Source organism: Heteronotia binoei, chromosome 21 (genome assembly GCF_032191835.1).
Source record: "Heteronotia binoei isolate CCM8104 ecotype False Entrance Well chromosome 21, APGP_CSIRO_Hbin_v1, whole genome shotgun sequence".
NCBI classification, from domain to species: Eukaryota; Metazoa; Chordata; class Lepidosauria; order Squamata; family Gekkonidae; genus Heteronotia; species Heteronotia binoei.
In genome coordinates, this window is record NC_083243.1 from 188,904,485 (window position 1) to 188,926,523 (window position 22,039).

Genomic DNA, 22,039 nt, shown 5'->3' on the forward strand with positions numbered 1-22,039 from the left:
GTAGCTTTTATTTTTTGTTGCTGTGTAGCCATTTTGCAGTTTTACTATTTTAATATTTTTACTTAGGTTTTATTGCATTGAACTTTGGATTATTTTTTTTTTCCATTGCTGCCAAACCTTGTGGATGGAAAGGCAGATGATTCTTTTACAGATCTGGTAGATCCATCCCATTAAAGAGTGAGATTAAAGGAGGACTTGGGAGGTGTCAGTTTTCAACCCTGAGGTGAACAACAAAACAGATATATCCTTCAATGTTCACCGTCTATCTCTTCTGTTACCAGTAGATAGGGTTTTGTCTCCAATGGAATCCAGTGAGTAGCTTGATTGCACTTATGCTTCCCTCCCATTCCTCCTCTTGCAAGGGGACCAAGACAGAAGACGGAAGTAAGCTGCCCTGAAATACAGTGAGGTAAGATATATATATTTCTAACAATAACAGTGGGGTTGCAGTGTTGGGGAAAGGGAAATCTCTTCCCACCACCAGTGCTGTCCCTAGCTGAAAATGCCTGACTGGAGTGCTATAAATTCTTGCAGGTACCCAACCCTACACTTGCTTTTAAGAATCAAACAGCATCTCCTATAGTTTGGTTCTAAACTCTAAATTAGGAAGTCCATGTTCATATCTTAACTCAGCAACAGCACTGCCAAGAGGTCTTAGCCAGGGCTTTTTTCCTGGAGAAAAAGTCGCCAGAACTCTCAAGAGGGAAATTAAGGAGAAACACACTGGTGCCCTTCATGAACTTTTAAACATTTTTTGAGAATTTTATTTCCATAAAGAGATTGCAGAATTGCATTTTGTGCAGATGTTGCCTCCAGGAAAAAAGCTCTCATCTTAGCCATGCTGCACTCTCTCCGTCTCACCCCTCCACCTATTTGTGATAGGGACCATAGCACTCCAGTCTTGTTCCATTCATACTGATCTTTCAGGTTGCCAACCAATGGCTTCCCCCTGGTGTGAGATGGGGTGTGTAGACACTGGGGGCTGCTAGTACTGTATATGAGTTAACATCACTAATGGGGGAAAGCAGAAGTAATGTTATATCAGTGTAGAAATCACAAGAAATTCTTTGGTAACACAAGAGTTTCCAGCAATTTGTAGAGTAGCATGATGTCTGTCCCAGGGTTTTCTTGGAAGTGATGTTACATTGCATGTGGCACTGGTAATTAAAAAAATATATATATTCTGCCTCCAGAAGGAACAGTGAAATTACACTCTCACTCCATGTAGAAAAAATATACACAATTGTATTCAATATGTATTCAATCTTTTCCAAAACATATCCAAAACTTTAATTAATTTTGTATTGTTTGGACAGTAGGAGTGTTGCGCACAAGACGGTTTTTTTGTCTGTACCATTGAGATATTTACAAGAGGATATGTTTTGGATATGTTCTGGAAAAGACTGAACTCATATTGAATACAATTGTATATTTTTTTCTCTACACGGAGTGAGAGTGTCATTTCGCAGTTTCCTTACCTCCGTGGTCCCATTCTCCGCTGATGTCATGAAGGAACAGTGGCAGGAAGAGCAGGTTGCTGGTGGATGGTATCCCATCATAGCAGGAGAGCTGGCAATTCTGACTGGTTCACAAGTTTCTCACAGGTGCAATTCAAGGTGCTGGTATTGACTTTTAAAACCCTATATGGCATGAGGCCAGCATAACTTCAGGAGCACCTACTCCCAACAAACCACTCCAGTCACCTTCAAATGCCTTGTTCATGTGTCCCCACCTTCTGAGGCTAGATGGATGGGTAGAAAATAGGTTTGCCAGACTATGCTTGGCAACTGGCAGGGACATGAGGGGGATGTGATGTCACTAGTGACATGACATCACTTCCATGGAGACCCAGAAGTGCCATTGAGTCGTTCTAGGAATTGGCAGAAATGCTGTGGTAACACCAGAGTTTCCAGTGATTCCTAGAGCTACTCAATATCACTTTTGGGTTTTCTCCAGAAGTGATGTCATGGCACACATGACAATGATTTTTTTAAAATCATTTTTGTCCTGCTGCTACTTGGAGTATCAGATAGTGGAGGCCTGGCAGCCCTACCAAAAAGGGCCTTTTTGATCATGGGGCTGAAATTTTGGAACGCCCTTCTCAGTGAGATTCATTTGACTCCTTCAACTGTTGTCTTCCACCAGCAGGTAAAGACTTTTTGTTTCGTTTGGCATTCTTTTGCTAACTTGTTATCCCATGGCCCTGGTTGTGTATTCATGTGTTTTGTTTAATCATTTAAAGTGTGTGTGTGTGTGTGTTTTAAATGCTGTTTTAAATGTTTTAATGTTATTGCCTTGGGGACTCTGAATTGGGTCAAAAGGTAGCCTAGAAATGCTTTTAAATAAATAAAATGAATAACACGGATGACAATAACATTTATGTTATAAACATTTCACAATATGTTTTCCATGCGTGCCTGAAGTGAATATGATGAGTGAGAGCAACATTTTTTTTTTTAAGAACAGAAATAAAAGCTAGCCTGTTAAAACTGAAAGAAGTTGGTCTTCTCTCAGAATTAATGACTATCACATGGAAAAATGAAAGATCTGAACCTCCATTGGTGCAAAATGGCATAATTCCATTCAACCCAAGGAAACTGTGACAATTTACACCAGGCATTGAGTTGGGCCTAATTAATCTGAAGCAAACATCCTGTTTCCTCAATAATCATACTAATAACAAACCTTTTCAAAACTACCACTGCTGTAACTAATGGTGATTTCTGAAGAAATGAAAGCTTAAAGGCACGCCAAGCCTTTTCCTCAATAGCCTACATTTAAACTCAAATGCAGCTTGTCTGTTCAGGGTTTTTGATTTTGACCGTGCTGAGAATCAGTAACCTCAGTGAATGTAGATTTTTAAAAAAAACTTGAGCTAGGAAAGAGGGATGTGTGTGGCAGTGCCTTATAGTCTATGTAGTCAAGGGGTCAATACAGTAAGTAAAATATTAACAAGCCTCGAGGAGTGCTAGTCAGAGTGTCTCAAAGGAAATCTTCCTTTGCTAGCACAGAACTGAATTTGCATGGTCCAATGAAAACTGCAGAAATGGCCGAGGAAGACAGCACCATCAACAGAAGACAAGAGAAGCAAAGAGGTCAGTGATTGTTCTGGGATTCCCAACCCCGCCCTTGTTATTTGAATGTCTGTACTACAGGGCCACTTTCCTTCTGCCTATGGAGCGCCAAGGCAAATAAGCTTCCCATTTTACTTTTGTAGGTTGTACTGTTCTGCACAGGTATTTATTTGCGTATGTGCAGTTCTTCTCCCCCCACAGATAGATTCCTTGTGTTGTATTGTCCCAAAAGAAGTGCTGGGTCCAATCATGAGGCTACAATGAAAAAATAATCCAGCAGGGCCAATTATTTCTTTGGCATTTCAAAAAATGCAGCAAAAACAAAAGGGAGACTTGTGACATCTTCAAGACGGATTTATGCATGGTGATGTCTCCATACTCTTCAACAGACTGAATATGTCTAACTGGAGAAGAAAAGAGACTGTACATGTGCAATTTGCATGCTGCTTACACATTATGTGGATGGATGGCCGCTATGGTTATCTTGCATTTAACCGAGACCGATTTTGCACTCACTTATAGTTAGGATTTTTGACCCCAATGTGCATTACTTTGCACTTGGCCACATTGAACCTCATCTGCCACGTTGACGCCCACTCCCCCAGCCTCGACAGATCCCTTTGGAGTGCCTCACAATAATCCCTGGTTTTCACCACTCTGAACAATTTAGTGTCCTCTGCAAACTTGGCCACTTCACTGCTCACTCCCAACTCCAAATCATTAATGGACAAGTTAAAGAGTATGGGACCCAGTACTGAGCCCTGCAGCCAGCGGCGTCACTAGGGCGGGGCCAAGGGGGCCATCGGCCCTCCCCCAGAGCATTCTCATTGGCCCCAGGCACTGACTCATGCCCCCCCCAACAGGAAGGGGCTGGCCCTGGGACTAGAACGCTGCTGCTGTGTGGGCTGGCCGGGATTCTGAAACCGGGGCCGCGCTGCCGCCTCTACCACAAGGGGATCAGCATTCTGTTCAGCGGGGGTGAGTGGGCGGGCTGGCTGGCTGAGCTTCCCAGCTCACGCTGCCGCCGAGTTGCTTGCTTTCTGTGCATGGGGGGGGGGGGGCTGGGCTTCCAAAACTCCAACGGTGCCTCTGCTGAGTGAGTCCTGCCTGTTTTCTGTGTGCCTGGGGGGTGGGGGGGCGGAGGGGCTTCCCAAACCGGTGCCGTGTTGGTGAGTTGCTTACTTTCTGTGCATGGGGGGGTGGGCTTCCAAAACTCCAACGGGGTTGGATTACGGGGGCTGGTCACGTGACCAGAGGGGGCTGGTCATGTGACCAGAGGGTGGATGAGGGAGGGGCAATGTGAAGTGGGCAGAGTTGTGTGCGGAGGGGGTGACGCAGCCCTCCAAAAGGGGTGATGCCCAATGGGGGGGTGACTTGAATCAGTTACACCCCAGGGTGCAACCCACCCTAGTGACGCCTCTGCCTGCAGCACCCCAATGCTTATGATCTTCCACTGCGAAAATTGCCCATTTATACGCACTCTCTGCTTCCTATTAATTAGCCAGTTTTTGATCCACAAGAGGACCTCTCCTTTTACTCCATGACTCTCGAGCTTACTAAGGAGCCTTTGATGTGGAGCTTTATCAAAAGCTTTCTGGAATTCAAAGTAAACAACATCTATTGGGTCCCCTTTGTCCACATGTTTTTTCACCCCCTCAAAGAACTCTAATAGGTTAGTGAGACAAGATCTTCCCTTACAGAACCCATGCTGAGTTTTCCTCAATATCTCCTTCATTCCATGGCTGGAATGAGCACTGGATCCCCTGGTGCAGCCAGGCCCTGAGAGTATGCCAGTTCTTCCATGGGTCAGGGCCTTGGCAGACAGGTTGTGAGCAAGCATTAATGAGAAGTTGCATCATATCAGCGAGGAGTGGGAGTACAAACTGGGCTGCATGTGTGATCCCTGCATCAAGGGCAGTGTCACTTTCTATAACATGCAACTAATTCAGTGGAAGTGTGACCTCTGCCATGAAGTGTGTGGGTTTCAGAGTAATGGACACGGCCAGAGGCAACAGTAGGGGAGGAGAGGAGGAGTGCGAGGAGCAGGAGAGGATGGAGGAGGGTGCACAGCCTGATAAAAGCCAGGTGAGCCAGAATCCCCAGTTCTGGTTGTCAGTTGTGAAGCGGGAGGTCAGGAGCAGTGCCTGGGGGGTGTTAGCCATGCTATAGTAGAGGGTTCCGTAGAGGTAATGGTCAGGGATAAGGGTGTACCTTGTGGAGTCCCCTGAGTTGCCTATTCTGACTTCCTTGAGTATGAGGCGTGCGATTGTGTCATATGGCCAGACCTTGCTAGCATGGCCATCCATCTCCTTTCCTGCCCTCCCACCTGGACCTGGCCAGGGTGGATGAATTGTCCTTTCTGAAGGTCAACCTCCCCCTGTTGGGCTACCCTGCTCTGGACCCGATGCAGTAAAATCATGGCTTCCAGTCTGTAAAGTACTGGGGTCGGCGCAGTAAGAGACCAGAGTCGGAAAGTGATTTCAGCAAGTTTTACTTCAGGAACACCCCTGTTCAAACTTCCCGCTCCTTTATACAATTCTTGCCCCCTTCTGATTGGTCCTTAACTATCTACACGGATTGGCTATTTAGAGGGCCCTAAGGGCCTATCAGGGTACAGTATGAGCCTGGATGTTGATTGGCTGCTTATGTTTCACCTTCCCCTGATTGGGCACGCTTAGGACTTCTCTGGAACCCTGGTGTGGAGTTCAAGCTCTGGCTTGTTCGGCTTCCCTCCCAAGTAACAGTTCTCCCATTTGAGCCTAGGACACAACACCCCTCCCCACATAGTTCCAGCTATCAGGTGACATAGTCCTGGAGATATGCCGGAGGGCGGCGGTCTCGTGTCTCGTGTCGGAGCTCCGAAGGGACTGGGCGTTCCGACTCGGTTGGTGGTTCCGCTACTGCAGAGCTGGAGACATCTGGGACGGCGGTCCCGGGAGACCAGGGGTTCAGCTGCGCGGTCGAACCCTGCGCGGTCCTCCTGCTGGGCCGAAGCGGGCTCCATGGAACCCTGTTCTGTGTCAGGCTCTCGGGGACTTACGTTGTCCGGATCCAGAGCCTCCGACCTTGGCTCCCCGGCAGACAGGCGACCCCGGAGTTGGTCGATGTGTCACCTCAGGAGATGTCCACCCTCCAAGGTCACTGCATAGGAGACTGGTCCGGTGACGTGGTCCACCTTTCCAGGGAGCCAGGCGGGGCCAGTGGTGGCATAGTTCCATGCCCACACTGTCTCACCTGGGTAGAACCCTCTGGGGGCTTTAAGGTGTTCCGGCGCTGGTCGCCTGTTTGGGGCTCGGTCAGGGTGCAGCTTGTCCAGCAGGGTGCTGATGCGGCAGCCCATGAGGAGTTCTGCTGGACTGTGACCTGTGGAGGTGGTGGGTGTGGTCCGGTAGGCTATTAGGAAACACGCCATGTCTTTTGGCCAGTCTGAGGGGCCCAGACGGTTCAAGGCCTCCTTTGCCGGGCGCACCATCCGCTCTGCCTGGCCGTTGGTGGCTGGATGAAACGGGGCAGAGCGAATGTGCCTGATGAGGTTCCTGGCCAAGAAGTCCTGGAACACTGCGGACGTGAATGCTGTGCCATTGTCGGTGACGATGGTCTCCGGCAAACCGTGGGTTGCAAAGATGGTCCTCAGAGCCCTGATGGTTGCCTGCGATGATGGCGAGGGCACCTGGACCACCTCCAACCACTTGGAGTATGAATCCACTAGTATGAGTAGAGTCCGCCCATGGAAGGGGCCAGCAAAGTCCATATGCAGTCTTGACCAGGGGGTTTTGGTGGATTCCCATGATTGCACTGGGCCATGTGGGGGGGTCAGGCCTTGACACCTGGCACGTCAGGCACCTTTTAACCCAAGCCTCAATTTCTGCATCAAGGCCGGGCCACCAGACATAGCTCCGTGCAAGAGCCTTCATGCGGACTATGCCCGGGTGTGCCTCGTGCAGGGCTCTCAGGACTCGGTCTTGCAAGGGTTTGGGGATGACGACTCTGTTGCCCCATAGTAGGCAGCCTTTGTGGGTGGATAGTTCGTCTTTCCTGGCTGCAAACGGAGTAAATTCTGGCCCAGTCGAGCCCTTGGGCCACCCCCTCCCCACCCAGTCCAAGACACGGGAGAGGACTGGATCATGAGTGGAGCGGGCAGCAACGTCGTGGGCAAGCAATGGCCTGTCCGGAAGCATGTCCATCAGTAGGATCTGATGAGCCGGGGCTGGATCTGGATCCACGTCAGGCAAGGGCAAGCGGCTCAGGGCGTCAGCATGGCCCATTGCCTTGCCCGGGCGATGCACTAGGGTGTAAGTGTAGCCGGCTAGAAAAATGGACCAACAGAGGACCCGTGGGGACAACACCTGAGGGGTCTTCCGGTCTGATGCAAAGAGGCCCAAGAGGGGTTTGTGGTCTGTATAGAGGGTAAAGGGCCGGCCGTAGATGTAATCATGGAATTTTTTGACGCCGGCCACGACAGCCAACCCTTCTTTGTCGACCTTGGCGTAGTTCTGCTCCGCCGAAGAGAGGGTCTGCGAGTAGTACGCGATAGGGACTTCGGTCCCATCAGGGAGTCGGTGGCCCAGAACTGCCCCAACGCCATAAGGGGATGCATCGCATGCAAGGACCAAGGGCAGGGTCTCATCGAAATGGGCAAGGACGGAGTTGGACATCAGGAGGCCCTTGATATCCTGGAAGGCTTTAGCGTGCTGGCGGCCACACGCCCAGGGTCGGTTCTTGTCTAGAAGCTGGTGCAGGGGTTCGGCCACCGCTGCCTTGTGGGGAAGAAAAGCATGGTAAAAATTTAGGAGGACGAGGAAGGCCTGGAGTTCTTGCTTGTTGGAGGGCGCTGGAGCATCTCTGATGGCTCACAGCTTGGCGTCGGAGAGGTGGACCCCCTGGGCATCGATGGAGAACCCCAGGAATTCCACCCGACCCAAGCCCAGGAGGCACTTCTCCAGTTTGATTTTGAGGCCGGCTGTTTCAAAACGTTGTAGGACTCCTCTAAGGCGGGCGGCGAATTCTTCAGGCAAGGCTGCCGTGATCAGCACATCATCGAAGAATGGAGTGACTCCGGGAAGTCCTTTTAAAAGAGAGTCCATTAGTTCCTGGAACAACCCCGGAGCCACACTCACACCAAATTGCAATCGCTTTACTCTAAAGGCCCCCCCGGTGGGTCACAATTGTTTGGGCGTTGGCCGTGGCGTCATCCACCGGCAGCTGTTGGTAAGCTTGGGCCAAGTCCAACTTGGCAAAAAATTTTGCGCCGGCTAGGGTGGCTAGAACGTGGCTGACGATGGGCATAGGGTATGCGTGGGCCTGAAGAGCCTTGTTGAGGGTGCACTTCTCTCTCTCTCTTGGCTTGACTTCACGAACGAAGATTTAAGAAGGGTGCAGTAGTCCACGTCTGCTGCAGGCTCGCTGGTGGCTGACAAGACCAATGCGGGACAGGCAGATACAGCCACAGTGGCTGCAGGGAAAAGTCTGATTTGGGGTTGGTGCTGTAGCAGTGCAATTCTTCCTCAATCTCCTTTTGTCCTCAAGACCAGCTATGCGTGCGTTCTCAAAGGAAGAGACAGCCTGGTGGATGGTGTGCCTCCATGCTTTGCGATCTGAGGCTAGGTCAGACCACTGGTGATGGTTGATGCGACAGGTGCCAAGGGATTTCTTCATGGAGTCCTTGTACCTCTTCTTTGGTGCCCCTCTATTTCGATGGCCGGTGGAAAGTTTGCCATACAGAGCAATCTTGGGAAGGCGGTGGTTTTCCATCCTAGAAATATGCCCTGCCCAGCGCAGCTGCGTCTTCAACAGCAGTGCCTCGATGCTTGTAACCTCCGCCCTCTTGAGGACTTCAGTGTTGGTCACAAAGTCACTCCAGTGGATGTTGAGGATGGTGCGAAGGCAGCGCTGATGAAAACGCTCAAGGAGTCGCAGGTGATGACGGTATAAAACCCACGATTCGGAGCCGTACATGAGGGTTGTCATCACAACCGCTTTGTAAACATTGATCTTTGTGCCTTTTTTCAGATGCTTGTTGCTCCACACTCTTTTGTGCAGTTGGCCAAATGCATGGTTTGCCTTTGCCAGCCTGTTGTCAATCTCCTTGTCTATCTTGGCATCTGAGGAGATGATGCACCCCAGGTAGCTGAACTGCTGGACTGTCTTCAGAACTGATTCACCCACAGTGATGCAGGGAGCGTGATAATCTTCCTGGGGTGCAGGCTGGTGGAGAACTTCTGTCTTCTTCAGACTAACTTCTAGGCCGAATAGCTTGGCAGCCTCTGCAAAGCAGGACGTCATATGCTGCAGAGCTGATACCGAGTGGGAGACAAGTGCAGCATCATCAGCAAACAGTAGCTCTCAGATAAGTTTTTCCATTGTCTTGGAGTGAGCCTTTAGTCGCCTCAGGTTGAACAGGCTGCCATCGGTGCGATAGCGGATGTAGACACCATCGTCATCATCTAGATCTACTGCGGCTCTTTGACGCATCATGCTAAAGAAGATCGTAAAGAGAGTTGGCGTGAGAACGCAGCCTTGCTTTACACCTGTGCCTATTGGGAAGGGCTCCGAGAGGTCGTTGCAGTGTCTGACTTGGCCTCGCTGGTCTTCATGTAGCTGGATGATCATGCTGAGGAACCTTGGGGGACATCCTAAACGTTCCAAGATTTGCCACAGGCCTCTCCTGCTAACGGTATCGAAAGCTTTGGTAAGGTCGACAAAAGTCACATATAGACCCTTGTTCTGTTCCCTGCATTTCTCTTGGAGCTGCCTGAGAACAAATACCATGTCGGTGGTGCTCCTGTTAGCTCTGAAGCCGCACTGGCTCTCTGGGAGGAGTTCTTCTGCAATGGTGGGCACCAGTCTGTTCAGGAGTATTCTAGCAAGGATTTTGCCTGCGATGGAGAGCAGGGTTATCCCCCGGTAGTTGGAGCAGTCTGACTTTTCCCCTTTGTTCTTGTGTAGAGTGATGATGATTGCATCACGAAAGTCCTGTGGTAGTTTGCCTTGTTCCCAGCAGGTGACAAGTACTTTGTGAAGTGTGCTATGTAGTACTGTGCCCCCATGCTTCCAGATCTCTGGTGGGATTCCATCAACTCCCGCTGCCTTGCCACTTTTCAGTTGCTTGATGGCTTTAACAGTCTCTTCTAGGGTGGGGATCTCATCCAGCTCTGTTTTCACTGGTTGAAGTGGGGTGAGGTGGATTGCTGAATCTTGAACTACGCGATTGGCACTGAAGAGAACCTGAAAATACTCCGACCACCGGTTCAGTATGGATGCCTTGTCTGTGAGGAGCACTTGGCCGTCTGCACTACGCAAGGGACTCTGAGCCTGATATGATGGACCATATACCGCCTTCAGGGCTTTGTAGAACCCTCTTAAATCACCAGTGTCTGCACACAGCTGGGTTCTCTCTGCAAGCTTGGTCCACCACTCGTTCTGAATGTCTCGAAGCTTGCGCTTATAGTCTGCACAAATCCACACCTCCCCACTGGGCTTGACTGGGGTCACGATGGGAGTTTCCCAGGTTGCGTGGGTGACAGGCTCTAGTATTCCCTGTGCAATCAGTTTATCCAGTTTTTCCTCAATTTTAGGTTTGAGCGCGAATGGAACTCGCCGCGCTCTAAGCCTAATAGGCTGCACTGTGGGATCGAGGTGTAGTGAGACCGGGTGACCTGTGTAGCAGCCCAAGGTGCCATAAAAAATGGCCGGGAACTCTTCGCAAAGCTTGTTAAAGTCCACTCCGACAGTCTTATTGACCCCCCTGATCTCTAGTCCCAGGGGCTTGAACCAGTCGAGACCCAAAAGGTTTGTAAGGTGGTTCTTGACTACTAGCACCTGCAGCTGGCTTTTGAACCCCTTGTATTGGACTGGGACCGGTCCCACTCCCAAGATAGGCACCTTATTTTTCTGGAAGTCCACTAAGGTAAACCCCGGGTCCCTGAGACGAGGCCTCAGCCTGGTAGGAATTTTAAAAAATGTCTCTGCCGCTATGATAGATGATGCTGACCCAGAGTCCACCTCCATTTGGCAGGGCACCCCCCCGATCCCTACATTGACCCGGATTTTTGAGGGCCTGACTGGCGAGGGTAGGTACTGTACCGGGTATCAGTGGGCATGGAGAGCGTCGATCTCGAAGTCTGGCTGGCCTTCGGAGTGCGCAGATCTTTGTGGGCCACGTGCTTGGGATTTGGATCTACAGGCACAGGCAATGTGGCCTTCCTTGTTGCAGAGTCGACAGGTGACATTCCGGAATCGGCAGGTCTTCCGCTCATGCTGGCCCCCGCAACTTGCACATGCAGGTGGTGTCTTGTGTCTCATGCCTTGTGGGACGTGGGTGGTTTTCCTTCCTGCTGAACGATAACCGGTTTGTAGAGCTCTGTCCTCGTCCGAGTCCTCAGTAGATGGTTCAGGGTTGATCTGGTGTGCTGCAGCCTGTCTTGTCGCCCGTGGCTCTGATGATCTGCCCTTCTCCCAGCTGGTGGCCACGTCAATTGCCTTTGTTAAGTTGCAATCAGAGAGGGACAGGAGTTTCCGCACTAGTTTTTCGTCCCTCAAGCCTCATACAAACTGGTCGAGAAGGGCTTCGTTGAGGTCTGCGAAACTGCATCGGCTTGCCACTCGGTGCAGGCTTGTTAAGAACGCCATGGCGGTTTCGCCTGCCTTCTGTGTCCTTTGTCGGAAGTCCCAGTGCCGGGTGAGCTTGGTTGGCTGGGGCAGAAAGTACTTCTCCAGAGCACTAATGATGTCATCCACCGGCGTCTCTGAGAGCTTCCTGGGTTGGAGAAGAGCCCTGGCTAAGTCCACGGTCTCCGTGCCACACATACTTATAAGCAGAGCTCTCTGCATGGTGGCCTCTGTAATCTTCCGGAAGGCCAGGTATGACTGGAAGCCTTCGACCCACGAGTCCCACAGCTCGGGGCGATCGATGCTAAAGGGCTGTAGGAGGTTGGCTGGAGCCTCCATTCTTGGCAGCGCGTCTGGGCGGCTTGCGAGCAGGGGTGTGCGCAGAGCGGAGGTGTGGACCCAGATGGCTCGGATTTAGCCACCTTTCCGTGTTCCTGGTTCTGTTGCTGGTTCTTACTGGCATCCCATCCTCGTCGCCAGTGTAAAGTACTGGGGTCGGCGCAGTAAGAGACCAGAGTTGGAAAGTGATTTCAGCTTTACTTCAGGAACACCCCTGTTCAAACTTCCCGCTCCTTTATACAATTCTTGCCCCCTTCTGATTGGTCCTTAACTATCTACACGGATTGGCTATTTACAGGGCCCTAAGGGCCTATCAGGGTACAGTATGAGCCTGGATGTTGATTGGCTAGTTATGTTTCACCTTCCCCTGATTGGGCACGCTTAGGACTTCTCTGGAACCCTGGTGTGGAGTTCAAGCTCTGGCTTGTTCGGCTTCCCTCCCAAGTAACAGTTCTCCCATTTGAGCCTAGGACACAACACAGTCATTCTCCTACATGTCCCACCATTCCTTTTCCTCTCTGGGTGACCCCAGCATGCAACCCACAGATTGTGCTCCTGGCACTTGACTGGGAGGATGGCTGCCTCTGCTGGGTAGGGTTGGACTTGTCACACAGCCAACCCAAACAACATCAACCTTACCCAGAAGAACCCTAGTGCTTCCTGTAGCAAGTAATAGTATTTGTCAGATGTGACTCATCACCGTATCACTTCTTCAGACTAATTTAGGGGACTTGGAGTGATCCCAGGCACTGGAAATAGCCTGTGTAAATTGCCCCATGTAATCTGTGCCAGGCAGTCGGATCCTTTCTGGGAACGGGACATTGGAAGCTGGTGGTGACCCCCAAGACAGTAAGTGCTGTTGTGTGATTCTCCTTTTGGAGGGGGGCACACCGTGGGGAGTGGCCATAGGTCAGTGGCCAAATATGCCCAGAAAAGATTGTTTTGGAGCTATCCTCTTTCTCTCACAGAACTGGGCAGGCATGGCAGGCCAATAGAGTCCTCTTAGTTCTCAGGGTGACTTGTCTTCCTTCCAGGCCACAGTCTGAGCTTGTCAGCATCACATATGGGTAAGGTGACTTGGGGAACTTTCACAGATCCCATGGCACAGCACATAGCCTGCATCATTCGCACCACTACCTGCACTTGGCAACTTGGCAGATTCTTCCTGGGCATGGGACATGTGTAGCGGTCAGTTTCAGTCACTGATGTCACTGAAGTTGCAGTGTTGGAGGAGCAGCCTGGGGGTGGTGGGCTTCAGAGCTTAGGTTGAGGTTGTGTGCAACTTTGCCCATCAAAGGTCCATGATGCATCCCTTTGCTTTGGGGATCGAGACTTATCCCTTTTTGACCACACCATAGCCAGGGTGATTCTGGGGGCAGGGCAGGCACTGGGCACAGCAGGCTAGCAGAGTCCAAGTTCCCATGGCAACTTGTCCTTTTCATGACTGTTGTTGTAGCAATGCAAGTAGGCCACAGGGCCTGACTGTCATTATGCCCTCTGTCAAGGTGATTGCCGTTACCACATGGCCAAGATCTTTGCCAGGGACTTGTCCTAAAGTTTGGGTGGTCTTTCCATTACCTTTTCTTTCTCTGTTTTTTCCTCTCTTCGTTCCCTTTGGGCCCTGACTCTCAGCCACCTCCCCTTATATAAGGAGTGATTCCTGACCACCAGCAACCTGCACCTTTTATGGGCAGGGCACTTCCCAGGCACAGAGTATTGGGCCACTGTCAAGAATATGTAGTGCATGTGTGCAACACATTATGGCGGCATGAGCCATGGCACCCTCAGGTTTGGGACACTGCGGCATCCTAGTCTGGCCAGTGGTCATTGTCGACATAGCAGTGGAACTCTTATCTCGAGCCACTATGGCCTTTCAGCACACCTGCTGGCAAGGTGTGTTGGGGGGGTCTGGGCAGCATTGAAGAGCTACCTGTCGCTTACTCTTGCTTGGGTAATGTCGGGGCACATCACTTTGCCAAGTGAGGTCATCCCACTGGCAAAGTGTTCATGGGACATGAGCTCCACAACCCAAGGTGACTGTGGGAGGATTGCAGTGCACAAACAGTCAACCCTTCCTGGGAACAGGATGCCAGTGGCAGTGGGTTCAGACCGAAACCCTCCTTACCATTGTGATCTGTTCTCTCAATGATAGCCAGCTGCAGCTGCCGGAGAAAAAAAGGCAAGGCGGGAAGTAGGAACTAAATGTCTGTGCTAGCCTTCTCCACAATGTGGACACTCAAATAGCTGTGCGAGCCTTGTGCTCATCCCTCTTTGCCAGTATCGGCCTACGTCATATTTGAAGTGGTGAATTTGAGATGGTGAATGAAGGCTTTGTAACTCATTATCCCCTTTCAGTTGAGGTCATATTTGAAATGGGGAATTTGAAACGGTGAATTAACGGTTTAACACTCATGATCCTAACTAGGGAATGGAATTCTAGCAGGAGCTCCTTTGCATATTAGGCCGCACCCCTGGTGTTGCCAATCCTTCAAGAACTTAAAAGGCTCTTTTTTTGTAAGCTCTTGGAGGATTGGCTACATCAGGGGGTGTGGCCTAATATGCAAAGGAGCTCCTGCTAGAATTCCATCCCTGACTAGTACAGGTATTTAATAACATGTCTTGTGTATATTTATTAGCAAACATCCCCACTGAAATATAAACAATTGGTAGCACAGAGGCAGTTCCATGTGGCATGTCACCACACGAAGGCCATGTTGTAGACTTTTCATAGCAGCATGACTCCTCCAGGAAGAAGTTTTACTGTTATAGAAAGTTGCCACATGAGATATTACAGCACTCTCAAGCAGTTAAGGCCCAGCAATGAGCCGACTTCTCCATCTTGCCTTCAAGACCTAGATTTACATTACATCACTATAAGTAATTTTTTTTCACCCATACCAATTTCTTACCATTGTTACTCAATTTGCTAATTAATTGGGCCTCACTTAGGGCCAAACTAGAGAAGATGGTGGGAGATTAATGAATGGATTTACTCAGTGTTTCTTGGTAATTAACAGCAGTTTATAGTTGGAGGAGAATCGCATTAGGGCCCTGACATGGGGGTGAAAGACCTGCTAATTTCTCTGTTTTGGGAAACACTCGAGTCGTGGCACACAAACAACCTGCAGACATGTCCCAATGGAGCACATTAACTTTTTGTTGTGATGTCATCATAGTGTTTCCCCCCCACTTCTGCCTGTGGCAGCCAATGATATAGATTGCTGGTGGGAAAATTCACATTGCGATGCTATCACAATGCAGTCTCAACATTACATTACAAGAGTGAGAGGGAAAACTTAATATTGGGCGGCCATATTCTACAGCAGCTGTATAGTATTGAATGTGTCGTTCTGCCTCTGGGATAAGGCAGCCTTTTTTTAAATTGCCATATGTGAATTGTCTTTTTAGTTTAGATATTATTGCCAGTGTCGGTGCTAGGGTGCCGGCACTAGGCTGGTGCTCCAGGCAAGGCGTGCCCCTCCACCCCACTGCGCACCCTTCACCCCCCACCCGAGCATGGCAATGGGCCCAGTTGGTGCGTTGGAGTGCACCCGTCACCCCGTTCCTGTTTGCTCCCAGCTCCTTCAACTGCCAGTGAAGGCAGGCAAAGAGGCGATGTGGCAGCAGGAAGGAGGCAGGAGTGAACAGGAAGAGGCAGGTGTGGAGCTCCTAGGGTTGCCAATCCCCAGGTGGGGGCAGGGGATCCCCCGGTTTGGAGGCCCTTCCCCCGCTTCAGGGTCATCAGAAAGCGGGGGGAGGGGAGGGAAATGTCTGCTGGGAACTCTATTATTCCCTATGGAGATTTATTCCCATAGAAAATCATGGAGATTTGATCCGCGGGTATCTGGGCCTCTGGGGGGGCCCGTTTTTTGGGGTAGAGGCACCAAATTTTTGGTATAGCATCTAGTGCCTTTCCACAAAACATCCCCCAAGTTTCAAAAAGATTGGACCAGGGGGCCCAATTCTATGAGCCCTAAAAGAGGAAGGCATTGAAAAGGTGTGCAGTCTTTTTAAATGTGATGGCCAGAACTCCCTTTGGAGTTCAATTACGCTTGTCACAGCCTTGATCTTAGCTCCACCCCCAATGTCTCCTGGCTCCACCCCCCAAAGTCTCCTGGCTCCACCCCCAAAGTCTCCTGGCTCCACCCCCAAAGTCCCCAGACATTTCTTGAATTGGACTTGGCAACCCTAGGTGCTCCCTTCCTGCCACCCCGTCTCTTGCTGCCAGCTGGTTTTATCTGCACTGGTGGCTCAGCCTACTCCATAGGCTGCTGGGGCCACCTGCAGGGAGAGGGGAGGGGGTGCCCAGCACCCCTATAGGCCAGGTAGCCACCCTAGGTGGCCACCTACCTGGCCTACTCAGACGTGCCAGGCCTGATTATTGCTATAACTGTCAATTTATAACAGCTAGTGGAAACCTTCAAAAAGACCAGAAGTGCTGCTGGGGAAGATATTTACCTCCTTAGGACAACTTGTGGCTGTAGCACACAAAAAAGGATTAAAGGTTCATGAGAGGCACCCTTGTGTTTCTCCATTTCCCTCTTGAAAGTTCCAGCACCTCTTTTTCCAGGGAGAAAAGGTCCTATACACAAAAGGTCCTATATAACAAAAACATTGATCAGAACCCAGCATCTTTAGCTCTCTTCAAATGGTAGTCTGCTGTTTCATAGAACATGCATAGAGGGGAGTCAAATTGTACCCACTGCCCACATCACTGAAGTTCAGTCAAACGTCTACAGCAAACTCCTGTGTCCATTTAAGGGTACATTCATAGGCTCCTCCACATCATCATATATATACACACTGTTGCTAATAGCCACTGATGGACCTCTGCTCCATATTTTTATCTAACCCCCTCTTGAAGCTGGCTATGCTTGTAGCCGCCACCACGTCCTGTGGCAGTGAATTCCACATGTTAACCACCCTTTGGGTGAAGAAGTACTTCCTTTTATCCGTTCTAACCCGACTGCTCAGCAATTTCATTAAATGCCCACGAGTTCTTGTATTGTGAAAAAGGGAGAATAGATGTCAGGGTGAAGCCAGTGGCAGGTTGCTTGGTCTGTCCTCACCACTGGCAGGAGATGGGGGAGGGTGGACTGATCCAAATTGGGAAACTCCCGGATATTAGGTGATGGAGTCTGGGGATGACAGGACCTCAGGGGTATAATATTACAGTCCAACCTCCAAAACATCAGTTTTGTCCAGAGGAACTGATCACTGTAGTCTGGAGATGAACTGTCCTTTTGTGGAATACACAAGTCCTACTTGGAGGCTGGCACTCCTAAGTCAGTGGATGCATTTCTGTTCCTCTCTATGACTGAAGAAGTTTAGCACTGAGAACTGAAGTGATCAAATGTATATTAGTAGCAGCTGCCACAGCAATGGTGACAATATATAAAATAGTTAACTATAACCAAGAACCAAAAATATACCTAAAATTGTTAGCAGGCTCAGCAGCTGTTCTAACAGCATTTCTTATAGGCCTGTCAGTCACATGCGCTTCACTCCTACTCTCCTCCCCCACAAACACATGAATGCTCTGAGTTAAATTTCTTGAAAAATATCAGGATAATTTTTCTTTAAAATTTTATTTGTTCTGAGAGTAAAGATGCAGTGAGATGTTTTAATTTTGAGCTAAAATTTAAAATTGAGCTAACAGTGGAATGGATGAGGAGAATTTGACTACAGTGCAATGTAGAAGTATTTGTGGTAATGTGGGCAAATTACTCCAAATTTTGGAGTAGTACATAGCAATAGGCTAGACAGTTCAGATACATTTTTATTCTCTCTGTTATTATAGTAGTTTAACTTCTTTCCCCTCTCGCAAATACCATAATCTTTATTCCATTCATTATTTTTCTCTATTTGCTCAAATTATAAACCTCTCAGAAACAGGGAGCGTTTTCCCACATAGCTTGCCTCGGAGCGACGTCCCTCTTCACTGCGCAGCGTCTGCGTGGATTTCGCACCAACTGCTCCGCATAACCAGGAAGAGCCGCGGCTTTTGTGTCGCAGATGTAAACCGCTAAAAACCAGTTTACATCTGTGATGCAAAAGCCGCGGCTCTTCCTGGTTATGCGGAGCAGTTGGTGCGAAATCCGCGCAGACGCTGTGCGGTGAAGAGGGACGTCGCTCCGAGGTAAGCTATGTGGGAAAACACTCAGGGTCTTTTTGGATAGCACAGTTGCTATTTAAACCTATGAAAATACGTCAGGCTATAAATCCAAAAACCTAAATATATGGCCCTGTTTACAGCCTCTCACAAACACAAATGCAGTGACAAGGAAGCCTTGTGCATTGAATGAATCTCTGCTGTGGCAGGTATGGGTTAAAGTCAGATGACAGATTTGGTGCAATCTGGCCCAATCTGGTGTTATGGCCCCTTCTGCAAAATCTATGACCAATAATGACCCAGTTTTCTTGCTATCTGACAAGTCTCCTGAAATTACTGCATCTGTCACTGAGTTCTTACCATATGTCTAGAAGCGAAGGGTTTGAGACTATAATATTTTGACCTACTCTATTTTCTACTTCATTTTATTGCCACATGGGCTCTGTCTGGTGGACATTTTTAATATTTGTATTTATTTATAATTATTGGTGCCTAACTTAGGTCTTTCATTCCTGATTTTCTGTACTCTTATGTCATTAAGGTCTGAGTGAATGAAATACACCTACACTAGCATCAGTTTCTGCATGGATGAAAGCTAAATAGGCGAGACTGAAAGCCAAAATGCCCTCAAAACGAGGTTGGGGAATTGTCAGGTGGGCACCTGGCTTAGTCAGGATCTTTTACCTGTGTATGCAGGATTCCACATTCAGAAAGTAATGCTTAAAATATTAGGGACTCTAATTAAGTAAAACAATTAAAATGTATTAAGAAAAGTATAGGCTTCCATACAAGATAAAATACTCATAAAATCACACATACAGTCCTAGGAAAAATAGATAGAGAGATAGAGGAACACATGGGTAGACAAACAGGGTGATATTTACCGATCGTAGTCTTCAAGAAAGGCTCCAGTGGCGACGAGCGAGGAAGTGGGAGAGGGGACCCAAAACTGATCAGGAATCGGGGATGGATCTATGCAGCGGAATTGGGATACTGCTAGAAGCACACCTGTGGGTAGCTAGTCCACAGGTTATAAGGACACTCTTGAGCCCTTAGGGGATGGGAGGTACGAGGGAGGAGGAAGGTGGTCAGCTGATGCATGACCTCCCAAAAAGGGGAGGTTTCGCAGTGACCATAAGGGCTGGACTACTGCGACAGCCAATAGGAAGTCCATTGGTGTCACCTAATTGGGTGCCCATTTCTGACCAATGAACAGACTTGGATCCTGGATACCTGAGTGAACTTTCAGATTGAAATGGACCCGGGGAAGGCTCCAAAATGACAGTTGGGGAGAAGAACAGAAGAGATTACTGGGTGGGGAGATACTTAAGACTATTAGACTTATCTAAAAGGGCCTAGGTAACACCCAGTTTACACAAAGGAACTTGGCTCTGGCTGAAGATGGTCTTCCTCTTCTTCTGTCTTCTCCCTGGCACCAGTCTTTGTCTTGAGTTCCATTAAACAAAGAAAGTGGCGGTTGGACAATTAGCCACTCCTGGGGTGGGTAGATTGCTTGCAGGCACAGGTGAAATCTGATGTGTACGTGAGCCATCTGCTTCGCTGGAATGGAGTTAAGCCTGGTAGGAAGATGGCTGCATGTGGTGTTAGCCCTCCACAGTGGATTCTATGGTCAGCGCTTCAAAACTGTTCGCCTGGATAGCTCCTGGCGGCGCAGTCTCTTCCGCTCCATGGCTGTGATGGACGCCATTCGGAACGACGGGAAGTCTTCCATTCTCCTGATGGGCACTCTTGTACCAGTCTTGAGTGCCTTTGTAGCGTTACGGCTGCTTGTACTGCATAAATCCCTTTCACCCCTGGATAGGTTTGCTCGCACTCTCTGGCCAGACGTGTGCGAGTCACTTCTCCAGGTGCTCTGGCAACCAAGCTGGTGATTACGATGTTCTGTAAGGGGGGTTTTCCTCACAAGACTTAGAAGAGAACACAGTAAATTTTTCACATTTATTTATTACACATATGTAAATTTACCTATGTAAATGTATTTCTTATACATATATAAATACATATGCGTTTATTACTCTTACATCTTGCTCTTCTTTTAGCAAACTCACTGAGAAACGATTTAGTTGCCAGACACCAGAACCTTTTAAGGAGCAAAAGTCTCCAGAGCAAATGAGCAGCTGAAAGCAAAGTGTAAGCTGCATGGAGCTGAATGCATCATTTTGCTTCAGCCAGTTGCTTTCAAATAGGCGGGGATGCCTGTGGTTCCCGTAGAATAAGCCTACTATTATAGCAGAGATGGCCCAAAGCCACAAATCTCGCACCTGATTATGAGTTCCAGCATTTGGAACAGGGATTATTGTTCAGTCCGCATCGCGCTTAGCTCAACCACCGTCTACTCAGAATACCTGAAGTGTGTCAAAGCAACTCAACAGCCCTACCCACAGGTGCCGAGGACAGCCATATGACCTTAGTAATTGAAGGGTAGTTCACTCAGTCTGCCTCATCTTTGCTCTTATCCCTCGTGATATCACTGTCCTCCTCCAGCACAGCAGAAATGTGCACAATCAGGGTTAACTTAAATCTGAACTAAACTCCGAGCCACACGGGTTGGAAATCTTCCCAGCCAACTCACCATGACAGCAAACTGCTGTGTGTGAGAGGCAAAGTGAAAAAACGGGATGGACCTCTCACAGAAAAAAGAATCTAAGGAAAATACGTCTCCTTTTATCCCTACAGGAGAGAATCCTCCAAAAAGTATTTGCCTTCCTGAGAAAAAATCCCCAGTAAGTATTGCAGCTGGCTTTGTTTTTTCCTTCTTTTAACTGCCCAAGAAAATTCTGGAGAGCTTTCTCTCAACCCACTCTCTGGCGTGCTCTGCCTCAGATAGACAACTACTGCTTCTTGCCTAATGTTGGAATTAGCATTAAAAAGTTCAAAAATGAAATCCTCTCTCGCTAACCTGGTGAAACTGCTAAAAAGACAGCTCAGACAAACAAGGAGGGCAAAGAGCCAATGGTTTCTTTGGGAATTACATCACCACTTCTTGTTTTTTGCCAGGAAAAGGTATTGTAAACATTTTCTCATTGAAGTAAAAGAGAATGGTATATAATGCGGATGAAGGAGGCAATGGACACGGTCTTTGCTCAGTTCCTAAATTCTACAGTCATTTGACAAGTGCCCACTGCTGCACTTTAAAAACATCCTTTACTTTTATTTTCTTTGCTCTCCAATGGCAACATTTCCAGGCTTTTCTAGTTTATTAGAAAAACACAGATTTTATTCCTAGCACTATATTAGTACTTACCCCAATCCAGCACCCTTAGGAGTTATATCATGTTCCCATGATATAATGGGCAAGAAAGCTGGTTTACTAGTTGCCAAATAGCCTTGCAATTCATCACAATGCACTCAAGCAAGGGCTAGACAAATATGTGAACTTTCTGAAAATAGCATAGATGAGAAGTACATTTTTAAAAGGCAAACATTTTACAAAGAGGCTGGGCACTGATATGGCAGTTGTGAGAGGTAGCCTTGTTGGTGCTTGCCAATTTGAGGTTTTTAAAAAAGGAGAGATTGGGAGAGCGATTGTGTACTGGCATATTATAGAGCTCTCAGCTTCTGAATGACTAAAAAGATAAGAGTTTAATAGGAAATTAACTGAAAAATATAAAACACCAAAACGTTTTAAATACAAATTTAATTAATTAGGTATAGAGAGGAGTAGATATATTGCTCATAATCAGTGATGTCCAAACAGGTACCTGTGACCACATTTCACAGCATGTGCTGCCTCAGTTTGTGTATCCCCTTCATAGGCAAGGTTAGAGGTTACTAGAGACTGGGCTTTCTCTCGAAGGTGTACAGACAAACAAGAAAGACAGAAACAAAAAACCTTACTAGTCTATCCTAGCCAATACTTGCTATAGCTAGCAGCTTCTCAAGGTTG

General features: G+C 48.5%; 1 protein-coding gene across 4 annotated transcripts in view; it reads left to right on the top strand.

Moving 5' to 3' along the window:
- The first annotated feature begins 391 nt into the window (after positions 1-391).
- The window catches only part of SLC15A2 (solute carrier family 15 member 2), a 144,937-nt gene continuing 123,289 nt past the window's right edge, over positions 392-22,039 (top strand). The window contains exons 1-4 of one of the 4 annotated variants that reach the window (XM_060261865.1): positions 392-409; positions 2,106-2,148; positions 3,007-3,095; positions 20,830-20,876. In XM_060261865.1, the coding sequence (XP_060117848.1) occupies positions 3,032-3,095; positions 20,830-20,876 (111 nt within the window). In that variant the 5' untranslated portion in view covers positions 392-409; positions 2,106-2,148; positions 3,007-3,031. Of the gene's footprint in view, positions 410-2,105; positions 2,149-2,912; positions 3,096-20,526; positions 20,877-22,039 lie in introns of those variants that run through there. The other 3 variants (XM_060261866.1, XM_060261864.1, XM_060261867.1) reach the window with 3 other exon arrangements.